Genomic DNA, 23,236 nt, shown 5'->3' with positions numbered 1-23,236 from the left:
ATCCCTTCTTTTTACACGTTTAAGTGTTTATTATACAAGTAAACAACGTGAATTAAGTAGACACGTCGTGCCTGACGTCAACGTCGTCTTATTAACGCGTTATTACGTGTCATACAGGCTAACAGGTTTCTGTGCCACTAAGTTACACTTGGAGCTAGTGCAACGCTTTAGCAGCATGTGTGCGACACACACGTCAACACTGACACACACGTGACATGGTTGCTGTAAACAACTTTAAAACAATATATTAAGCCACGGTGATGAATTGCGCAAGTCCGATAATGCCTAGGTCACCCAGGACAGCTAGCAACGCTCCTATGCTAACCAGCTAACTAGCCAGCTAGCTGGAGTTTTAGCCCAACTTCAGCTAAACCGTGTTTTTAATGTATAATATATACAGAGTGACTACTTTCTTCTTTTCTAGTTCACCGTTCTGATAACTTTGCGCCCCTAGAGGTTCTCAAAACACACGTGTTTCAGCGTTACTTCCAGCGCTGAACTTGTAAAGCCATTAAAGACCATGTCATTAGCTAGCAGGTTATCTTAGCTAGCTAACATCGCTATGTCTCTTACCAGGAAGAGCCAGCCTAGCGTCCACGCACTCTTCAACTGGAACTCCGACTGGGATTGAGGAGGAAGAGGATGATGGTGGTGTAAAATTACTCCAAACTTCAACTTCGGGATTAATTCACTAGCTGCCGAGCGAGTGTGTAACACATACACACACTTACACGCGCGTGCGCACACAGACTATGGTGGATAATCCCGCTGTGTGTGTGTGTGTGTGTGTGTGTGTGTGTACAGAGCGACTTCTAGCTCACAATTCCTGATCTGTGAAATACACATCCAAGCATGCCCACTGCACAATCTCTCTCTCACACACACACACACACTACACTGGAATATTACAAAAGCTGTTGAGCAGAGAGAAAAGTGTTTGGAGTGAAAACAGTCAGCAGAGCATGAAGAATGATGGTCTGAAGAATTAAAGGTGTGTATCTGATGCTTTTGCGTTTTTAGGTTCAAAATGTCATGTCGTGAAAATACACATTCAAATAACTCAGCAGTCAGAAAATCAGGTTTGCAAAATTGAACGTAGTTGAAATAACAAATAATTAAAAAAAAAAAAAAAAAAGTTGCTTGTGCTAACTCAAGAGGTTCCCAAACTGGGGTTGTAACCCCCATGTGTGGTCGTTTAATTGAATTATTTTACAAATGAATATTAGAAATATCATTTGCGTGCTGATATATTTCGAAACGTTGCCCGGAGTAACATTCGGACAAGCCAGGTTTAAACGAGCTCTTTCAGTCTGATAGCACTGTGTTAGCGTAGTCAATCCGTTTCCCTTCAACAATGCTGTGCCTCCAATTGCATACGTATGTACTCTTCTTTTCTGTTATTGGGCACTATTACTAACTGCTTGTTAAGGAAGTACAAAAACCTCTCATGTCACCTTCAAGCCCATGACAACAATCATGATGAGGGCAGAAAGGTCGTCAGTGTGTTTAGCATCGCAGTGTATTAAACTGCTAAACATTTTACAGTTCAACTTGACAGGGATATTTTGGCTCTGTCTAGTGACCGTTGCTTTTAAATCTTCCTGAGGTACAGCAACAGTAACAGCTCCGTCTGCCATGGATTAACGTCGACCATCATCCGACTGCTTCCCAATCTACAGATCCGCTCGGCGTAGCGAAGGCGAGTGTGAATCTAACTGTTGTTCCAGGCAACTCTCCTATCTAATAAAAACTGACACGTGCAACAGAATGGGTCGCCGCCATCCGGGAATAACAAGGAAAGGAGTGTCTTATAACTGCTTCACCAACTTCGTTTGAGCAGTCTTTGACTAGCCCAAAGAGTCATGCCAGCAGATACTACTGTTAAAGACAGAGCTTCTGAGTTTTGCAACCTGGCAGCCAGTAGCTGATGAAATGAGAAGGCCCTCATTATCTCATTACAATTCACCTGTCTGGAATACACCATCTCACAGTGGTAATATATTTATATCGTCACTGATATCGTTATCGTTGAAACCTCGGCATGAACGCATCACATCTCAGCTTGATCTTCAAAGGCTCTCAATGCAGACTGCCCTGGTAGCTATCTGCAAATGCAAGGTTCACCTCACTGAAGAAAAAATTCATCACTAGTTCCTGTTCTTAATCGTGCAGACCCCACAACCTCAGTTGCTTCTGATGTGGATACCTTTGAGTTGGGCATCAGGGTGTGCTCTCCAAATAACAAAGAGAACATCCAAAAGTCCACTTAGTATATTATTCATCAGAAGCTATCCCCAAATAATAGACTTATGATGTTGGTAACCAGGAGTTTCGTGCCATCAGTTTGTTCCTGGAGGAGAGGAGTCATGGGTTTGGATGGGGCTTGCCTTCCCTCCACTGTGCTCACGGACCACCTAGCTAGGTGGCCCATGTCCTTTACTAAATTCTCTGTTTACATTTCACTTTTAACTATCATCAACGTTCAGTGAATACCAAATGATGGTATCTCACATGTATCTCCTATGCCAGACACCATGCTTCTGCTCAACAGCTTGGTTGACTCATTTCCTTGATCCAGAAATAACAACTGCAGTAGCTGGTAACCACACCTTTCGGAGTAAGCTCATTATTTGGTCAAACAGGTCACCAACTGTTGGGCATCCTGGGGTCACAGACATGCAATTTACTTATGACAAATTACTGGTGGCCTACTTTTCAAATCAAGGGTTAGAAATATAGTCAGTCATGTACAGTTTGTGCCCAAAACAATAATTCTCATCACCTGCCTTTCAGGGACACTAGAAACACTGCTAACAGCCCTTGCCTAACCTCTGGACTTTATCAACTATCCAGAATCAGGCAATATCATAATACTGGTGGTGGTTCATCAGTTCTCTAAAGCATGTTTCCCCCTTGCAGGTCTTCCCACTGTATACCAGAGAGCATGGGCCAGTACTGTTGTGCTAATACAGGCTAGCATACAACATCCTCTCTGGCACTGTTATACAGTGGGGGGAAATAAATTGTTGAACGCATCAACATTTTGTTCAGTAAATATATTTCCAATGAATGGGTCAATAAAGTTGCGAAGGTTAAAAAAAAAAAAAAAAAAAAAAGACGAACTCTTTGCTTTTACCCATCATGAGATGTTTCTTGTGTGACACCCTGGTAACGAAATGCCTTTTTTTAGACCATCAATGTACTAACCCAGCTGATATTAACTTGCACAGATAGGGGGTGTAATTACTTATGGTTTTCAGCTGGTTCCTTGCCTTACCTTGCCTTGGAGAACTGCTTTTTCTTAGTGTGTTCAATACTTTTTTCCCGTTTCATTCCACTTTATTACACATAACTTTATTTATGGACTTCACTGTTGTGAATTCTTTATATTTCCGTATTTCTCGAGTTAATACTGATGTCTGGTGAAAATTTCATGTGAATAACCTCATTGGAAATATATTTACTGGAAAAATATTGATGTGTTCAATACTTATTTCCCCCACTGTATATGCCTTTTATGTAGTGTCTGGGTGTGAACATTACACTCACTGATTCTCACCTTCACTCTTGACTCCAAGATCTTGACTCCAACTGTCAGGTGGAGAGACCGAAGCAGGAAATCAGCTGGAAAAAAACACTCGTCTTCAATTTGGATGTAGCTCCTTCCCTATGAGGATACCCCTTACTCAAGACAGAGATCCACAGACGTTTTCCATGTGTCACAACACTACCAATCCCCCTAACCCCCACCACCACGCACACAAGCGCATCTTGGAACTGGCTACTAGAGTTAACTTATCTCATGATATGTCCAAGTGACTGACCATCCTTTCAGTTGTCAGATCAAGATCCTCTAGAGTCTGTTCACCAAACCTACAGCTCCACACCTCAGAAGCAACTCATGGAGGTGTCTTATCAATATACACCCAATGTTCTGTCTCCCCTGACACCTGCATCTAACAGTCACCATGCAATCTGTGTTGGTGTGTACGTTAATCCGTTTTCCTAGTAGTGATGGTTCTAGCATTATCCGTCTAGCATTATACTTCAAGATTTGTCCAGTTTTGATATCTCGTTTTATCATGTGAGGTTTTTCCTCACAGTTCCTCTATTCCTTGCCTTTTCTTAATTCACTATGTTCTTGTTTTAGTTGACTTGTTTAGAGTTTAGTTCTCACCTGTCTTCATACTACACCTGCTTTTTTGCTGAGTTTGTGGTGTAATAGCATTGATTCGTCTGGCTTTATGTTCAGCTTGTGTTCTAATCTTTTGTTTCTCCGTTTCTTGACAGCAGAGGTCATTTCAGTAATCAACAATCAAGTAAAGTAAGCGTGTAGCGCAACTCTGAGCAGAATAACATTCTTCACATGTCTATTAACATACCATCCATCCATCTATTGTATGCTTATCGTATACAGGGTCGCGGGGAACCTAGAGCCTATCCCAGGGGACTCACGGCACAAGGTGGGGGAGGGTGGACAGGGTGCCAATTCATTGCCGGGCACACTCACACAATATGGACAATTTAGAAATGCCAGTCAGGGCTACAGTGCATGTACCTGGGGGAGGGAACCGGAGTACCCGGAGGAAAACCCCAAAGTGCTGTGAGAACATGCAAACTCCGCAGACAATAGTGGCGGGAATCAAACCCTCAAACCCTGGAGGTGTGCGGCAAACGTGCTAACCGCTAGACCACCATGCCCCCTATTAACATATTATTGGTACTGAAACTGCTGACTTCAGTTACTAACTCTGAATAAGGTCCTGTGTCAGCAACAATATTATCCACTGCTCTGAATTGCTGCAGCACAAATACCATATTTGGCCATGTAATAAAAAGATTGTAATTATTTTATTGCTTGACCTCTGTAAAAGGCAAGTGAGAGGTTTGTAATATATTTATTCCAACTCTACATAGTTAGCACAAAGGTACTTCATGTGGACTACATTGTGAGTGATTTTCATTGCTGCCCTTCGTGAGTCACGCAAGCATTTTTTCTCCCAACTAACAGCAAAATGTCATTTGCAAATATTTCCATGTGTTATTTAAAAAAATAATGGATTGCGACCCAGAGGTGGTGCTCAGGTGTGGATCACTGGCAAAAAGTATTTAATAAGTTTGTGTGGTGTGGGTGATCTCCACAGACGATTGCTCCCGGGAAAGCTCCTTTGACACAGCGCTAATTCACAGTGCATCAATTAGAGTCTGTTAGGTATTCGTGTAGTTGCTGGTTTAATATAACAAAAGATTAACGCTCACTGGACAACAGGCTTTTAACATATTATTTTGAGCCATACCCAGACACACCGCTTTCCTAGGAGTGAATGGAGTGTGGGCAGGTGGCTTTTGCGCAGAAAAACAAAAATAAAAAACAACTTGACTTTTATTGGGCAGTGCGCTCTTTGTTTGTCCTGCCTCTGGGCACAGGGCCTCTCTTTATGATGATTTGTAGACTTCTCAAAAGGTAACCAGCTGCCAATCAGTAAATCATTAGAAAATCAGTTAGGGAATGTCATTGCCATGAAGAGGTGTACTTGGTCTGAAACTATATACTAGGTAGGTGGTACGTGTGAAAGTAACATCCACATGAATACCGTGACACAAGTTTCCCAGCAGAACATTGCACAGAGCATCACACTGCCTCCACCAGTTTGCCTTCTTTCCCATAGTGCATCCTGGTGCTATCTCTTCCCCAGGTAAGCGACGTACACGCACGCAGCCGTCCACATCATGTAAAAGAAAACGTGATTCATCAGACCAGGCCACTTTCTTCCACTGCTCCATGGTCCAGTTCTGATGCTGATATGCCCATTGTAGGTGTTTTCGGTGGTGGACAGGGGTCAGCATGGTCACTCTGACCGGTCTGCAGCTACACAGCTCCATAAGCAGCAAGCTGCACTGCATTGTGTTCCGACACCTTTCTGTCATAACCAATATTCACTTTTTCACCAATTTGTGCTACAGAAGCTCTTCTGTGAGACTGGACCAGACAAGCTAGCCTTCGCTCCCCACGCACATCAACGAGCCTTGTGTGTAATATCCATATAAGCTTTATAGATCTTTATTGGAAAGGGTTTAAACAATGTTTTTCATGCTTGTTCAATGAACCATAAACAATTATTGCACATGCACTAACAGTTTACAGGGGGTTAACAATTACGGTCACAGTTACAATAACTTAGGACCCTAAAGAGACCTTTCTACTGACTCGGAAAAACACCAGAGGAAAGATGTCTAGGGTTCCTGCTCACCTGCGTGAACATGCCATAGACCTGCTGCAGGGAGGCATGAGGACTGCAGATGTCCTTCTATAATAAAGAAGGATAAGAGCAATAAACAAGAAGGATAAGATCAATAAACTGTAAAATAAAGAAGGATAAGAGCAATAAACTGCAATGTCTGTAATGTAAGACGGCTAAGACGGTGCTACAGGGAGACAGGAAGGACGGCTGAGCGTCCTTGCAGTGGGAAATTACATGTAACCGTGTGTCCCCCCAGACATGATCGAGAACCTGCAAATGCCTTGGGGAAGAGTGGAGTAACATCTCACAGCAAGAACTGACCAATCTGGTGCACTGAGGTGCACTGCACTACTTAAAGCAGCTTCAGGTTACACCAGATACTGACTGTTACTTTTAATATTGACCCCCCCCCCTTTGCTCAGGGACTCATTATTCCATTTCTGTTCCTCAAATCTCTGTGAAACTTGTTGTTTATGTCTCATTTATTGAATCTTTTTATGTTAATACCAATATTTACACGTGTCAAGAAATTTGCTTGAAATAAAAGCAGTTGAATGTGTGAGGACGTTTCTTTTTTTGAGCTACTGAACAATAACGTGGCAGCGTTTGTGAAAACCGGAGACACCATCAGCTACTTACCAAGACCTTCATGGGCTGAGATTGGTGGTTTACAAGAGGGAGGGGCTGTGGCTTCCAGGACTGGAGTATAACACCATAGTGAGAGATTTTTGTATGAACTCTATGGAAGACTTAAGCCTGAGGTAAGGGGATTGAACCTCATGGCATGTTCTTATACACTCATAAACTGATTCATCCAAATCTGGAGTCACTATCCTCCAAACCTTACCTTCACCATTCCTTAACCCCAAATAAGATTAAATGTTAATCATCATCTTCTACACGACAAGATGACCTTCCTGGACACAATGGATTGCTGTACCTATAAGCTGAAGATCTCCAGGGAGGGATTAAGCATGCAAGGATGTTTTTTCAAGAGATGAGAGAAGATCTGATATCGATTAGATCCCGTGGCTAAATATAGAGCACTGAGTGAACAAGCTTCTACAGTACCTCTGATTTACGGTAGAGTTTAAAGTAAACTACATACATGTTGTTGTATTACAGCACTCTTGATGTCTTGCTTGAAACCTTAATGCAATAAATATCACACTTACTTACACTTTAGCAGCAGTATGATTTACCATGCGGTAAAACTGAATGTTGAAACGAGTTGTCTTGTGTCGCGTTCAATCGACGAATTAATGCTAAAATCATTTTTATCTCACGGTAAGAAATAGAATATTATTCCCCTCTATTTTGATGCTTAATAATCAATAAGAGATGCGTGCTTAGTATTACTCACCTGACACTTCAGCAGCGTTTTAAAGGTAAGGCACACACGGTGTGTGTTTTCCCTCTTCTTGAAGAAGATTAAAAAGAAACATCTCTGGTAAATCTGTCAGTTCCGTTGCCGAACACTGCATTTGAATTTAATGGCATGGGTTATATTGGGCTCGCTCGACACCCACGTTTTCTCTCAATGAGATCAATGCCTTTATTTGACAAATTGGGACTGTGTTCAGTATCTTCAAATTTGTGGTTTCTGAGGGAATAATTAGAGGGCTGGATGAGACGCGGGCTTCTGAGTGCAAACACACATGTCGGCTTTGTCAAAATTTGTTTAACAACTGTGTACAGTACAACCTGTATTGTTCTGGAAGTACTGTAGCGTACACGGCGGTTCTCTATTGTAAACCCGTCGCCAATTGTTCCTTCTTTGTGAACATTGTTTTAATTGTTGTTTATCTTTCTGGGATTCATTATTTTTTCCTCGCATTTTCTTGCACTATAGAGCAGACTGTCTTTTCTTATACCACACTACTGCATATTAGAAAGGAACAATATAAGAGCGTTGAAATAACTTGAGAACACGTCTCCTGATAAAGACATGACTATTGGAGCATTCTACATACCAGTCCATTGTGCCTGCTTGGTAGGAATTTGGTAGGAAAAAAGACTTTATGATAAAAGATAATGTGACCTGTAAAAGTCTGATGCTCACACCATGAAAGATCATATCATATCAAATATTTGATAAGTTAATTGTAGTATAAACATCACAGCTTTCCAACAGGACTGTTTGACCAATCATGCTTGGTTATTCAGTCTTTACACCAATCGGAAATCTGTTCATTCGGTTTGTGTGCAGCGTCGGCAACCCATCTGTGCTGAAAGAAATTATATACAACACCTCATATTTATTTGAAATGGGAACATATGTACTGATCGTTAAACCTAGGTATCAAAAAAGGGACATAAACAAGCATACACATCTTTCAAAGGGGGAAAATTAAGATTTTAAGGCTTAGGTGAAATGCATAATCCTAGTCTAAAGAATTCTTTCTTGCTCCTTTGTATGTGCATCTTGTGTAGGTACATTTGTGCGTTTTTGTGGAAACCTAACTGGAGGATACATTTATTTGCGTTTAGTATTCCATGTACTGAATATGAATCAAACTCTTATGATGTACTGTTCATGCATATGGATCATTATACACTAAATGGCCAAAAGTATGTGAACACCTGATTATCACGCCCATATGTGCACACGCAATTCTTTGTATGTTGTAGGATGTTCCAGCATGACAATGACACTGTGCTCCATGAAGACATGGTTTGGCAAGGCTGGTGTAGAAGAACTTGAGCATCCTGCACAGAGCCCTGACCTCAACCCCACTGAACAACTTTGGGATGAACTGGAACGCCAGACCTCCTCACCATCCCGACCTCAGTGCCTGATCTCACTAACGCTCCTGTGGCTGAATAAACACAAATCCCCACAGCCACGCCCCAAAATCTAGTAGAAAGCCTTCCCAGAAGACTGGAGGATATTATCACAGCAAAGGGGGACTAAACCTGGAATGAGATGTTCACCCAGCACACATGAGTGTGATGATCAGGTGACGACACACTTTTGACCATATAGTGTATATGTATTTATTTATTTATTTATTTATTTATTTAACATTTTTCAGATTTAACCCATGAAATTAGATGACCATTACTTATTGTGTTAGTATTATTTAATATGAGCTAAAAGGAAAATCATGTTGTTTACCTACCATTTAAAAAGAAAACATGATTAGTACATCATTTCTATCGTCATGAGTAAGAGGATATTACATATTATAAAGGTGAACGCACCAAGCATCCCACTGTAAAAGTAAAAACAAGTGATACTGTGATCATTCGATGTTTAATTTCAGAATGTGTTTCAACATCCTTGTTTTAAGGCCTTTGTGCAGTCCATTCAAGGCATTACAGATGAATGTATTTCTACAGAAAGATCCGAAATACACATGAAAGCAGGAAATGGTAGTGTTCCTATTCCATTTGTGTGCACAGGGCATGTACACACACGCATACTTACATTTCCTGTTGCTAGTTGGCAATGCACTCATGTTCCCACATTTCTCACCCACACTGAGCATGAGACAGGTTGTGTGTGTGTGTGTGTGTGTGTTCAGAAGAGAGGAGAATGCTGGTCCAGGAACACACAGAGTTGGATGTACACATCTCCTGACACCCGGATCTTTCCAAGTGTGTGTGTTGTACCTGTCACTGTAAACATGTCTGATCTGCCAGTCTCTCTCAGGCCCACTCTATCAGCAGCTGAAACCATAGCACGATCATAAATATGTGCTGATTTGAAATAGGCCAGTGTTTATCTGTCATTTTATTCAGGATTATGAAGACCTTCAGGTCATTGAATTGTCTAATAGTAGAAAATCTAGGTGACTGGACATTAATTATCATCTAATTATGATCAAGTCCAGTTACCTGTTAGAACATAATCCTGTTATAGCAGTTTCAGTTTAATATAATCTCAGGCTTAAAGTTCTTTAATGTTGCTTGGTTGAAATTAATTTAATTTTTCAAATTGTAAAGTCTATAGTCTATATAGTTATACAGTTGCAATCAAAATGATTCGACCCCTATTGCAAATCAGGTTTATTGTCAAAATGTACAGACTTTCAGCTGTTTGCAACGAACAAATCAAATAAAACTACTGAAATAGTTCAACACAACGGATGCAAGTGGTTTCCCCAAATTCAACTGAAAATGCGACTTCTAATGATTTCTCCAGGCTTAAAATGATTCAACCCCTTCATGGCGAGCGTCTTTAGTACGTAGTAGAGCACCTTTTGCTGTTATGACCTGCTGCAAACGAGATGCAGAGCTTCTGCAGCGTTCCTGAGGAATCTTCTCCCGTTCCTCATGAGCAGTGTCCTCCAGTTCAGTAATATTCTTGGGTTTGCGTGCTGCAACCGCCTTCTTTAGAGATTTTCTATGGGGTTGAAGTCAGGTGACTGTGCTGGACCTGTAGAATCTTCCAGAACTTCTTCTGTAACAAAGCCTTGGTGGAATTTGAGGTACGCTTGGGATCATTGTCCTGTTGGAAGTTCCGATGACGCCCAAGCTTCAGCTTCCTCACAGACGGCGTGACGTTTTCTCCTAGGATTTCCTGATACTTCAATGAATCCATCTCGCCTTCCACACGCTGCAGGTTTCCAGTGCCAGAGGATGCAGAGCAGCCCCAGAGCATCACCGAGCCTCCACCATGCTCGACTGTGTACAGAGTGTTCTTTCTTCATTCTTCTTCTTCCAGACGTACCGCTGATCCATCGTGCTGAAAAGTTCCAGTTTTGTTTCATCGCTCCACAGAACAGAATCCCAAACCTTCTGTCTCTTATTTATATGACTTTGAGCGACTCTTCTTGTGCTTTTGGGTCTGTAGCGGTGAACGTCTTGGAGTTCTGGCGTGTTGAGACAACACCCGTTTTGCGTATTTGTGCTGTTGTGAGGTATTCTATTCAGGGGGTGAATAATTTTGAAACTGGAGAAATCATTATTAGTTTCATTTTCAGTTGAATTTGAGGAAAACACTTGAAGCGTGTTTTGTGTTGAACTATTTCACTCGCTTTTGTTTGATTTGTTCATCGTAAAGTTTTGACGATAAACCTGATTTGAAATGGGGATCGAATATTTTTGATTGCAACTGTATATAATATAATGTAGTAATCTGTATATAATATAAAATGAGTACATATATATATATATATATATATATATATATATATATATATATATGTGTGTGTGTGTTTTTGTGTGTGTGTGTGTGTATTTTCTTCATTTATTTCTTTTTACTAGCTCAGATGTAATTTATTTCAGTAAGCACCGATTATGAAATGATAATGCTGTATATAATACCACATGCACTATTTTTGGCAATAGTGTTAGTACTTACTTAACTTATTCATTCCTTCATCTTCAGTAAGAGCTTTATCCAGGTCAGGGGCTCACTGGATCTGGAGTCTATCCCGGAAAAATTGGATGCGAGGCAGAAATACACCCTGTATGGGACGCCAGCCCATCTCAGGGCACCACACATACACATTCAGACAGCTAGGGCTAATTTAGCACAGCCAGTCCACCTACCCACGAGGGCATGAGGAGACTGTAACCTGAGCTCAGGATCAAACCAAGTCACCCTCGAGCTGCGAAGCGTCAATGTTACTTCCTTGTCCAGTTTTGGGGATCCACCTTCTAGTTCCATCTAGTCTTATATGACATACGACCTCTTAAAGACTCCCATTTTATAGCAACGTCTCTGAAGTCACAAGTTTTAAGAGGCTCTGATGCATTGGCATGACTTTGCTCCAAGAACTCACCACTGTGGAAATGTTTGCAATTGGAACCATCTGACGTTTGTGTATTTTACACCCGAAGCTTGTATTTCAACTTTTTTTTTTTTTAAAGAAAGAAAGAAAAGCAGAATACCATATGTACAAATGCAGTTTAATAGCACTCCTTGGTATTTGTTACCTTTTACATAGAATGGTGCGCCCTGAGAACCGTGATAGCTCACAAGCATCAGCTAAAATCACTCAGTCCAATAAGTAAATAAATAAAAGCAAACAATTTATACCAATATGCCGGTTTATGTAAATAGATCATTATGTACACGGCCTTGCTTGGAAGCCATCTGTTACGCTCGCTTTACAATGATATCTGAAAGTCTGCCACAGGATTCGACCAAGATTTTTTTTTTTTTTTTATTGGTATCAGCTCCTACAGTGTGACACGCAGTAAACGTCTGAGACCACTGTAAAGCAGCCAGTGTCCATATGTCCAGCTCGCACTGTCCAGGGTATTGTCAGAACTCAACACTGTGGTGCTTGTTTAAAAAAAAAACAACGATGGAAACTAAGTAAATCCCAAAGCAAATCTTGGAAAGGAGCATTTTTATTATTCAAATACCGCATGCAGTTGTGCATTTATTGTAAGATTTTTTTTGTTTGTTTGTTTTGTTTTGTTGTTTTTTTTTGCTTGTTTTTTTGGTTTCACAAGGTAAAATGTGTTATATAATTTAATTTACAGTCGACAACAAATGAAACATCAGACAAAATAATATTCAGTGTTAAAAATGTATACCACTGATAAGGTGCATGCAACATACAAATCTTTTTTTAATTATTATTATTATTTATTTATTTAATTGACCCCCCCCCCGCTAAATCTGTTCTCCACAGCTCTCTTGATGAATATTTTACTGCTTCAGTGGTTTGAGAATGTCATTTTTCCATGCATTTAGAAAGTATGAGATATAGTTTTGTGTGTGTGTGTGTGTGTGTGTGTGTGTGTGTGTGTGAGAGAGAGAGAGAGAGAGAGAGAGAGATAGATAGTGATAGACAGGCAGACAATCAGTATGTGTATATGTTTTGTGTATGTAATCCTTATTCAGTTATATACAACTAGAAGACTAAACATGTTTCTTTTCATTGCCATCCTGATACAAAGAACAATTTTAGCTCTAATATAACAAAGATATTAGAAGAAAAAAAAAGAAAAAGAAAGAAATCAAAAAAAAAAAAGCTCACATATTGAGTGGGTTCTCCTCCAAGTGTGGATTCAAACATTCAGAAGAATTTAAAAGGAAAAAAAGAAAAAAGAAAAGACTTTTGCATTACATTTATTGTTGCTGATTTAGGTTTATTACTATCATCTGATCCTAATATTGTCTTTGTCTTCAATGGTGAGGAATTCCGATCAAAGTTTTCCCCGTCTTTTAATACTTTAGGGAATTTTCAAACGCCGTGAAGTATGGCTGTAATGCCCCAAGATTTGTTCTCCCTGAAAGAAATCATAAAGTAACAATATATTAAACTACAAAGCAACCTGACTTTAAGAGGTTTGCATTTAGTTTTACTTCTTTTCTCTCTCTCTTTTTTTTTTTCTTTTCAAATACCAGTGTGCACGTTCTAGCACAGTAGAGCTTTATTTTTTTTTTTTTTAAATCATGTTGCCATATTCATGCATCAGAAAATAAATAAATAAATAGATAGATAAATAAATAAATAAACAAACAATCCTAATTCTTCTGGATCATTTTTTTTTTTTTTTTCTGTATCAACCACAGGGTCTTAGTGCAAATCCATGGGGCATTACTTTAGAATAATAAAGAGAATGAAATTTGAAATCAATATCAAAAATGAGAGCAAGAGAGAGAGAGAGAGAGAGAGAGAGAGAGAGAGAGAGAGAGAGATGTGTGGTGGAAGGTTGTTTTTTCTTTCTTTCTTTCTTTCTTTCTTTCTTTTTTTTCGGATTATCATTCACCAATATTAGGTTTCAGTTCAAATCTGAGAGGAAACATAAAGAATGGTTGTGCAAAATGAGAGAAATAAAACACTGTCAATGCAAGGCGTTTTGTTTTATTCACACAAATTTAATAAGATATAACAACCGCTTGGTCCATAAATATTTAATGGGAAATAGTTTCTATACACCATCTTTTTTTTTTGTTTTTTTTTTTTTTTGCTTTTTTTTTTTTTTTCTTCAAGAAACAAGGAAACAATGGACAATCTTGATAGAACACGTACCATACTATTAACACGAAGATCAATATATAAGATTCTCGGATTTACCGACTATATTTGAAAGAGTGCACAACTGCTTTCTAGGCCATCGCTTGCCTCCTTTGTAACAGAATTACACCATTAAAAAGATCCTCAGATGAAAAACAGAACAGTACAAAACTAGTGAGGCGTTCAAAGAATGCGATATCCATTAAACAAACACACATGTATCTCCTGAATTTCACAAGCTCTCTTCCAGGTTATAGCGTAAGGCACATAGTAGAACTGAGTTAGGCGTCTACTTCGGGAAAGTAGATCTTAGAGGAGCACTTTGTTCTACAAACAGAACCGACTCTCCATCACACAATGAACTAATCAACCCCTAACTGTCCCTTGCTGTCACTTCCAGCCAGATTTCCCATCATGTTTTTTGGACTGTTCAGTGGCAAGTGTCCATTAAAAAAAAAAAAAAAAAACATTTAGAATTTGACTGCGAGGGGGAACGTGACTTGATTTTATATATGACTAACTTTCTCCAATCGTAAGTGGTGCCTGTTTCATCGGTCCTCTAAACCACAAGCTCAAAAGTGATACTTGTTTTTTTTGTTGTTGTTTTTTTTAAAAAGGAAAAAAAAAATTGGAGTCTAAATTTCCCATCTCCAAATGTGCTGAATCTCATGATCACCCTGAGCTCCACCACTGTACCGCGCTTATCACTGGCAACTTTGTCGTCACTGAGCAAACTAGAACTCTATAGCGATTAATAGGAGCTGGAACGCACCGAAAAATTCAATACTTTATACACCAAAATACTTGTTTGTAGCGCCCATCTAAGAGTAGCCCATCAAAAAGTGTTCTAAAGGGCTCTCCGGGTTTGGGGTTTGTTTGTATTTTTGTTTTTAACAGTTACCACTGCACAGTTTTTGATATTGTTGAACCCTAATTAGAGTCACGCTGGTATGACAATGCTATCTTGAGGTTGAAGCACCACCTGGCATGCGAGTCGAAAAAGTATAAAGTGTAAAAACGGCAATGGGATTAGTGTTTGTTAAAGCTACAGTCACTGGAAATGCGAAATGCTTTTGGAAATAAAATGCAGATCATCAATGTAAAGTAAAAAAAAAAAAAAAAAAAATCCAATAAATTTTTTCCAAAAATTACCAGACGGAATGAAGGATTTTCTGCGTGGCTTTAAAGCACGTCGTCTAAGACATGTTTCCACTTTCGCATGTGAAGTGTTAAAACATGCCGACACTACGTGACATGGCGAATACATTAAAAACAAAAGGAGAAAAAAAATTTAAAAATAAATTGACACACGTGTAAACTCAGCTGCCAAGTGGTTGCAAGTGCTACACATTAAACTGACCCTCACGTTTGTTTTAGTACTTTAGTATGTGGGAATGGGACTGTCACTGGCTGATTTGGAAATGAAATCTGTCAAATTTATAAAATTATAAAAAAACAAAACAAAACAAAAAAAAGAAGAAGAAGGTTTACAGAGCTGTAGCTGTTTATAATTCAGTTGTAGCTGATTTGAATGGGTTGGTCTAAAAAATGTAAACAAACAAAAAAAAATTCAATCGGATGTGAATCAAAATTTCGAAGTGGGTTTTTTTTTTCCCTTCCCTTTTTTCTTTTATGCGAAATCAAAATACAGTCTGTCCAAAATAGAGTTGACTTGAGGTGACTACTTTGTCTTCAAACGGATCTGTCTCTTGGTTGCGTAAGAGTGTTTTTGTAAATAACAACAACAAAAAATAAAAGCCACATTTGGAAGGGAGGAAATTGAAAGAAGAAGAACAAAAAGAAACAAAAACAATAAAGGACAAAACCCCAAATCTGCGTTAGAAAAGGTTCGTCAGGGTCGTTTGCGGGGGACTCCCGGACTCGTGGCTGTCCAAACTAGAGGTGACTGAGGTGACTACGGTGATAGAGGGATTGGTCAGGTCTGTTAGCGTGCTGGCTGTGCTTGGCGGGGTCAGAGCACCACTGTCGGAGGAGGGTGCGGGAAGTGACGTGCCGTCAGCCTTCTCGACACCCCCACTCTCCTGCCGCAAAACGTTCCGTCTGAATTTGGCCCGCGCGTTTTGGAACCAGACCTGCAAACCAACCCCAATGCCTTTTACTTTTTGTGTTTGTGTGTGCTGTTGGGATACTGTTACATTCCTAACGTTTAGAATATTTACAAAAAAAAAAAAAAAGTATAATGAAAAAAAAAAAAAAAAGATGATGAAGTAAAGAAAACACTAAGACCTTAACCTATACATTCCTATTCATGTACTACGTAGCATATAAATACTTGTACTATGCATTATTTACAACAATATTACAGGAATGAATTCTTCATTAAGTCGACAAGTACAAAATACGCCTTTCTGAAAAAATCTGTACGCTCCTGTTAATGCTTCATTTATAATTCTTTGTTCTGTGGCTGTACGGCGCTTTGATTCATTTCCAAATTTAAAAAAAAAACTGTAATAAATGTTGAATTATAAATTGATCACTGAACTCATTCGAATTGAATTGTATAATTGAATAATAATAATAATAATAATAATAATAATAATAATTTCATAAATGTCTTCCCTCTCTTTAATCACGAACTTCCGTCTTAAACATCCTAAACCTAACACCTGAAACTCGGCTTTCGAAAGGTAAGAGTTAACTCTCTCTACGTTTTCATGTCTCGACAATAACGTGCTTAAATCACTACAAGGACGTGGATGGAAACGTAAAGCTAAATGATATGACATGGAATAACTCAAGCTTGGATGAGTGATATGAGAGGAAATCTCCACTAAAGGGGGCACATGAAATAAGATCTAGGGGTGTTTTTTTTTTTTCTTTTTCTTTCGTAAAAGACAGAAGCCGACGCTTACCTGCAGCACTCTTTTGGTGAGGCCCGTCTTCTGCGCAAGCTGCTTTAAATCCTTGGCATCAGGGTTGTGATTGATGGCGAAGTAGGACTTCATGGTGCGAAGCTGGTGGTGCTTGAAGGACGTGCGCATGCGTTTGGTTTTCTGCGATGGAGCGTATGCCTGCTGGTCTCGATCCAGATGCTCGGATTCGTTCTCATTACAACCTGAGACAAAATATGAATAATATATATGTTTTATTTTTAAAAAATCATGATTCAAATTAAAAATCACGAACCATGAGCATTTTTCCCCTCTGTTTTTTTTCTTCTTCTTCTTCTTCCTGTCTTGTTGTGTAATATGTCTCAGTATTTGATTTCAGGTTTGTGTTCTCTCTCTTTACGGGACCGTACATCGTGAAGCGTCTAAAAAAACACTCGCAGTGAGACTTGGTGGAACTCCAAACAGACAAAGACGCGGACAAATAATCGAGAATCCTTTTACAAATGTCATATGTTAGATTAGTTTGGACCTCTGGATAAATGTGTAGGGGCATGTCACATCAATATCAACCACCAGAGGACATGAAGACTTACAATTTTCTAAAAAGAATAAATATTGAAAAAATCTAAAAGCAAGTAATCCATCAAAACAATAATCTAATAATAATGCACTACACAACACAAACAATAACAACCAGTTAGGAAGGAGGGACGTGTTACGAGAAGAAGAGCACACACACAGAACGTAAGGAATGTCACGACAAAAAACACTGATGTCTTAGTATTATACTTTGTGAAATGAGATTTTTTTCCCCCCTATATGTCATAGCCTCTTAGCAATTGTACATTTAAAAAAAAAAAAAAAATGTAGCCTACAATTTATAAGAAAATCAAAGAATGTAACACCAAAAAGGAATGGTGAACAAATTACAGAACAGAACAGTATATGTTTTTTTTCCTTTCTTCGTAAAAATAAATAAATAAATAAATACACATACACAAGTTTATTTATTTAAAAATCAGCTGGAATCAATCAATAAATTGTACATATCGGCCAGAAATCTGTGGGACATTCTGGTCGTGCATTTTAATGCATGTGTACGTCCAAGAAATACCCGTCCCTTTCTGTTTGATCATATATATATATATTTATCACTGATTCGATTTGTCAGATTTATTCTTGCACCCTGACCAAAAGATTACATTCAGATTGGATTTTTGCATATAGCCAATAATACTAATATGAACACTAATAATAAGAAGAAGAATTAGAAGTATGAGTAGAATAAGAAGAGGAGGCAAAATCGGACGAATAAGAGGAGGAAGAAGAAGAATAAGAGGTATAAGGATAATATGAATAACAATATTTTGTGGTTCCAAACATTTAAAATTAATGAATTTATTTATTTACTTATTTTTCTAAAGGCGACATTTTTTTTTTCTTGTTTTTTGGTGCAGCAGTAACCGTGGTTGGGTCAAATTTATTTTCCAAATGTAAAGCCAGACTGGGTCACGACATTTTAAAATAATTTCACTATATATTTTACATGGTAAGATTGTTATTATGTTTTTTAAAAAAAATTATATATAAAAAAAAAGACACCCCGTTCAAAAAAAAAATCCCTTTCTATCAGTTAATTTTCATTTGTGTTTGTTATAGCTACTTTAACAGTTATTAGACATCTAACCTGTTCACCACAGTAACGTCAGTATTCACATGACCAAAACCAGGAAGAGCGAAAACGCAGCAGATTGTAAATTGTTTACATTTTGATTGTAAAGGTTCTCGTGAAGTGAAGGTCTCTGAGAGTTCCGTCACTTCCTGATGTGACCAGCAGGGGGCTCAAGGCACAAAGTGCTTATTAAATATTTACCGCTGGGTTAAAAAGAAAAAGGAAAAGAAAAAGAAGAAGCAAATTTTCTGTGCTACTGTAAAGCTAGCGCAGTGAGTAGACCTAAGTCAAAGCATCACGTAGAAATATATGTATATGTATATATATATATATATATATATATATATATATATATATATATATATATATATATATATATATATATATATAAAACATAATTCACGCATATAGAAACAAGAAGAATCAACATTAGGATAAATATCAGTGTGAAAACTTCCAGCTGTTGCTTTTTTCCCCCTCATGACAGTGTTATAGGCTACATGAAGCTCAGACGCCCCCCCCCCCCTTTTTTTTTTATAAACCCCAATCAACAGCAAACAAACCCTCCTGGAATGATCCGCGCGTCTTCAGGTTAATAAAAAAGGAGGAGACGTCCATAGACTGCATGCTACATGCGTCACACTGCTGGAAAATATTTTAGAAAGCACAGCGTGTGTTCAGGCTTATCGCAGTCTCGAGACACTTAACACAATTAACACACTGCTTTTATATGTAGATGTCTATCCTGAGTGACAGCGCGTGATTATTCCCAACTACACCACAGAATATTCCATGACTTACATTTGGTTTTTGTTTTTATTGGAAGGAAACCCTCTCTTTCTCCCTCTGCGTGTGTGTGTGCGTGTGTGTGATTCCGACAGGGAAAAAAAAGTGACCGAAGCGTTGTTTTGCCTTTTTGTTTGTTTGTTTGTTTGTTTGTTTGTTTGTTTCCCCCGACAGCACCTTTAATTCACACTAAACACATTTCACTAGATATGAATATTAATCTAAAATAAAAAATGTTTTTTATTCAATATAATAATAATAATAATAATAATAATAATAATAATAATAATAATAATAATAATAATAACAATAGTAAGATTCGTTTAAACAGAAAGCGCGTGAAATGACGTCAGTAAATGTGTTAAAGTATAATATAAAAATAGATGACATTTCAGTTAGTGTCATATAGGACAGTAGAATTGTTTGTGCATTAATGCGACACGTGTACGAGTCCTTCCTTTAGGAAATCTGCTACACGTGTGTTTACACACTAATCAGCTACGCTTGGGAATTTAACTGTATTTTTCAAATGATTCTGTAATAATTCTGGTATAAATATGACACTTTGTTATTATTATTATTATTATTATTATTATTATTATTATTATTATTATTTACAACGATTTGATTGGTTGGTGTGATATTGTAGGTTGGTTTATGTTGCTCAATATTCCAGTTTTTCTGACTTGATTACTGCATTATTATTATTATTATTATTATTATTATTATTATTATTATTATTATTATTATTATTATTATTTTTATTTCTGTAGCTATTGTTTGTTTTGTTCCATGAGCCAGTGCAATATTTGATATTTGTTTTTCGCATATTAAATCAGTTAAAATTCGAATAACTCGAATGCATAATATATATATATATATATATATATATATATATATATATATATATATATATATATATATATATATATATATGTATGTATGTATGTATGTATGTATGTATGTATGTATATTCTTCACGGCTGTTAGTGCGCGTGTAGCCTATAATGCGACCTGAGAGGCGCGCGCTGGATGATTGTTGTGAAATGTAATGCAGTTGAGAGAAAACGCGAACAACAACAACAACAACAACACTGCTCACCCGAGTTGTACGTGCTGATGTCTATGCCCATGGCCGGGCTCTTCCGTTTCCGCGGCCTGCCCTTCTGCACCGTGCCCGAGCCGTTAAAGTACGGCAGCGCCAAGCTCGCGCCCTTGGCAGCCAGGTCCGCGTAGTTGAGCTGCGCGTGCTGCTGCTGGTGGTGCTGGTATTCCCCGTGCACGAGGCTCTCGAAGTGCAGGCGGCAGTACACCAGGCTCTCCTTCATGCCAAAGTGGTCGCCCGTGCTCAGCGTCTTGTGGCACGACGTGCACGTGAAGCAGCTCAGGTGGTACACGGATTCGCGCGCGCGCATCACCATTTCCGACGCCGAGATGCCCAGGTGGCAGCGCGCGCACCGCTGCACGGAGAACCTTCTGGAACGGCAAGGACCTTATTTACAATCGCATCCAACACATGCACGAGCAGTTATTATTATTATTATTATTATTATTATTATTATTATTATTATTATTATTATTTCTTTACCATTTCAAATGGCGTTGCTTATTTGCGGGATTGTTTATTATTTAAAGAGAAAAGGCTTCTAAATGCATTAAATGTATTTGAAATGGAAATTTATGATTAATTATGCTTTTTTATCTCAAGCAAACAAAAACGGACACATCTCCAGCGACGCATGGACTGTTCAAATGAACAAGCAGCCTTTTAAAAAAGCAATACTAGTCGTAGAGAAAGTGTATTTATTTTGCAGGCCAGCATGCGTCATGATCCTCAGGTCTATTGCAGTCTAATATTCCCTGTTTATACCCTCAGTGTCTTGGGGTTATTTCCCTGCATTAGAAAGGAAGAAGGGGAAACGAATGATTAAAGGGATGGAGGATGTTTGTCCATGTGTGCCCTCACCTGTAGTAATCCTCTTTGCAGTAAATGCTGCCGTCCTTGGCGAAGCACGTGAGCTCGGACTCCAGCGCCAGTTTGCACTCGCAGCACTTGAGACAGCGCAGGTGCCACTGTTTATCCACAGCCAGTAAATAATAGCGGTCAGAGATTTTACCTCCACATCCGGCACACAGAGCAGGCTTCTCCGGGCTCACAGACGGCATGCTCTGGGGTTCATACACAAAGAAATACATACAAATCAGAACCAGGGTTGATGTGACACACCACGAATCACTCTGCCTCGTCATATTTAAGAATATTTCAGTATGAAGCTAGTGAGGTTTCCAGCCGATTTTCGTACTTTCGCAAATAACACTCATGATAAACAATCCGTGATTGAATTGTATTATAGGGCTGGTTTTACTCCACTGGAAGGGCATAAGAGAGGCCTAAGATCTCTGAACAAAACCATGACTATAGATTATCTTATATACACTATGTTACATTATTTTACAGATAGAGACTATATCATCTTACAGATATAGACTAAATTAGATTATTTAACAGATATAGACTATAATAGATTATTTTACAGATATAGACAATATCTGATTATTTTACAGATATAGACTATATTAGATTATTTTACAGATAGAGACTATAATAGATTATTTTATAGATATATAGACGATATTAGATTATTTTATAGATTTAGACAATATCTGATTATTTTACAGATATAGTCTATATTAGATGATTTTACGGATATAGTCTATATTAGATTATTTTACGGATATAGACTATATTAGATTATTTTACAGATATAGTCTATATTATATTATTTTACAGATATAGTCTATATTAGATTATTTTACGGATATAGTCTATATCAGATGATTTTACGGATATAGTCTATATTAGATTATTTTACGGATATAGACTATATTAGATTATTTTACAGATATAGTCTATATTATATTATTTTACAGATATAGACTATATCAGATTATTTTACAGATATAGTCTATATTATATTATTTTATAGATATAGTCTATATCAGATGATTTTACGGATATAGTCTATATTAGATTATTTTACGGATATAGACTATATTAGATTATTTTACAGATATAGTCTATATCAGATTATTTTACGGATATAGACTATATTAGATTATTTTACGGATATAGACTATATTAGATTATTTTACAGATATAGACTATATCAGATTATTTTACAGATATAGTCTATATTAGATTATTTTAAAGATAGAGACTATATTAGATTATTTTACAGATATAGACTATATTAGATTATTTTACAGATATAGACTATATTAGATAATTTTACAGATATAGTCTATATCAGATTATTTTACAGATATAGTCTATATTAGATTATTTTAAAGATAGAGACTATATTAGATTATTTTACAGATATAGACTATATTAGATTATTTTACAGATGTAGTCTATATTTGATGATCTTATAGATATAGACTATATTAGATTATTTTACAGATATAGTTCAGATATGTACACTTTGATGTTCCTGCATGGAGGGAAAAAGCTGCAAACTCCATTGTTTGAAGGATTTCATTATGTTTGTTTGAACAAAATTAGGCCGCAGTTGATTCTTTGTCAAAAATAAAAACAACGGTTATTATTACTATGTTATTATTGATGCCATTATTATTATTATTATTATTAGTAGTAGTAGTAGTAGTAGGAGTGGTAGGAGTAGTAATAGTGTATTGTTTTAAATTGTTTTATAATAGTACTAGTAGTAGTAGTAGTAGTAGTAGTAATATCAAGTC

General features: G+C 37.7%; 2 protein-coding genes across 4 annotated transcripts in view; both read right to left on the bottom strand.

The window, feature by feature from the left end:
• Window positions 1-762, bottom strand: part of nek7 (NIMA-related kinase 7) — a 72,892-nt gene extending 72,130 nt beyond the window's left edge. Inside the window, exon 1 of the mRNA XM_017478650.3 lies at window positions 574-762. The gene's annotated coding sequence lies outside the window, so the exon portion shown is untranslated. The remainder of the gene's footprint in view (window positions 1-573) is intronic.
• Window positions 763-11,952: 11,190 nt separating this feature from the next.
• The window catches only part of lhx9 (LIM homeobox 9), a 13,554-nt gene continuing 2,270 nt past the window's right edge, over window positions 11,953-23,236 (bottom strand). The window contains exons 2-5 of one of the 3 annotated variants that reach the window (XM_017477359.3): window positions 21,444-21,646; window positions 20,580-20,953; window positions 17,041-17,243; window positions 11,953-13,436 (exon numbers count right to left, since the gene is read on the bottom strand). In XM_017477359.3, coding sequence (XP_017332848.1) covers window positions 13,380-13,436; window positions 17,041-17,243; window positions 20,580-20,953; window positions 21,444-21,646 — 837 coding nt within the window. In that variant the 3' untranslated portion in view covers window positions 11,953-13,379. The other 2 variants (XM_017477358.3, XM_017477356.3) reach the window with 2 other exon arrangements.

The sequence above is a fragment of the Ictalurus punctatus genome, chromosome 10, assembly GCF_001660625.3.
Source record: "Ictalurus punctatus breed USDA103 chromosome 10, Coco_2.0, whole genome shotgun sequence".
NCBI lineage: Eukaryota > Metazoa > Chordata > Actinopteri > Siluriformes > Ictaluridae > Ictalurus > Ictalurus punctatus.
The sequence above is the reverse complement of the archived record's forward strand: the minus strand, read 5'-3'. Positions and strand labels throughout refer to the sequence as shown.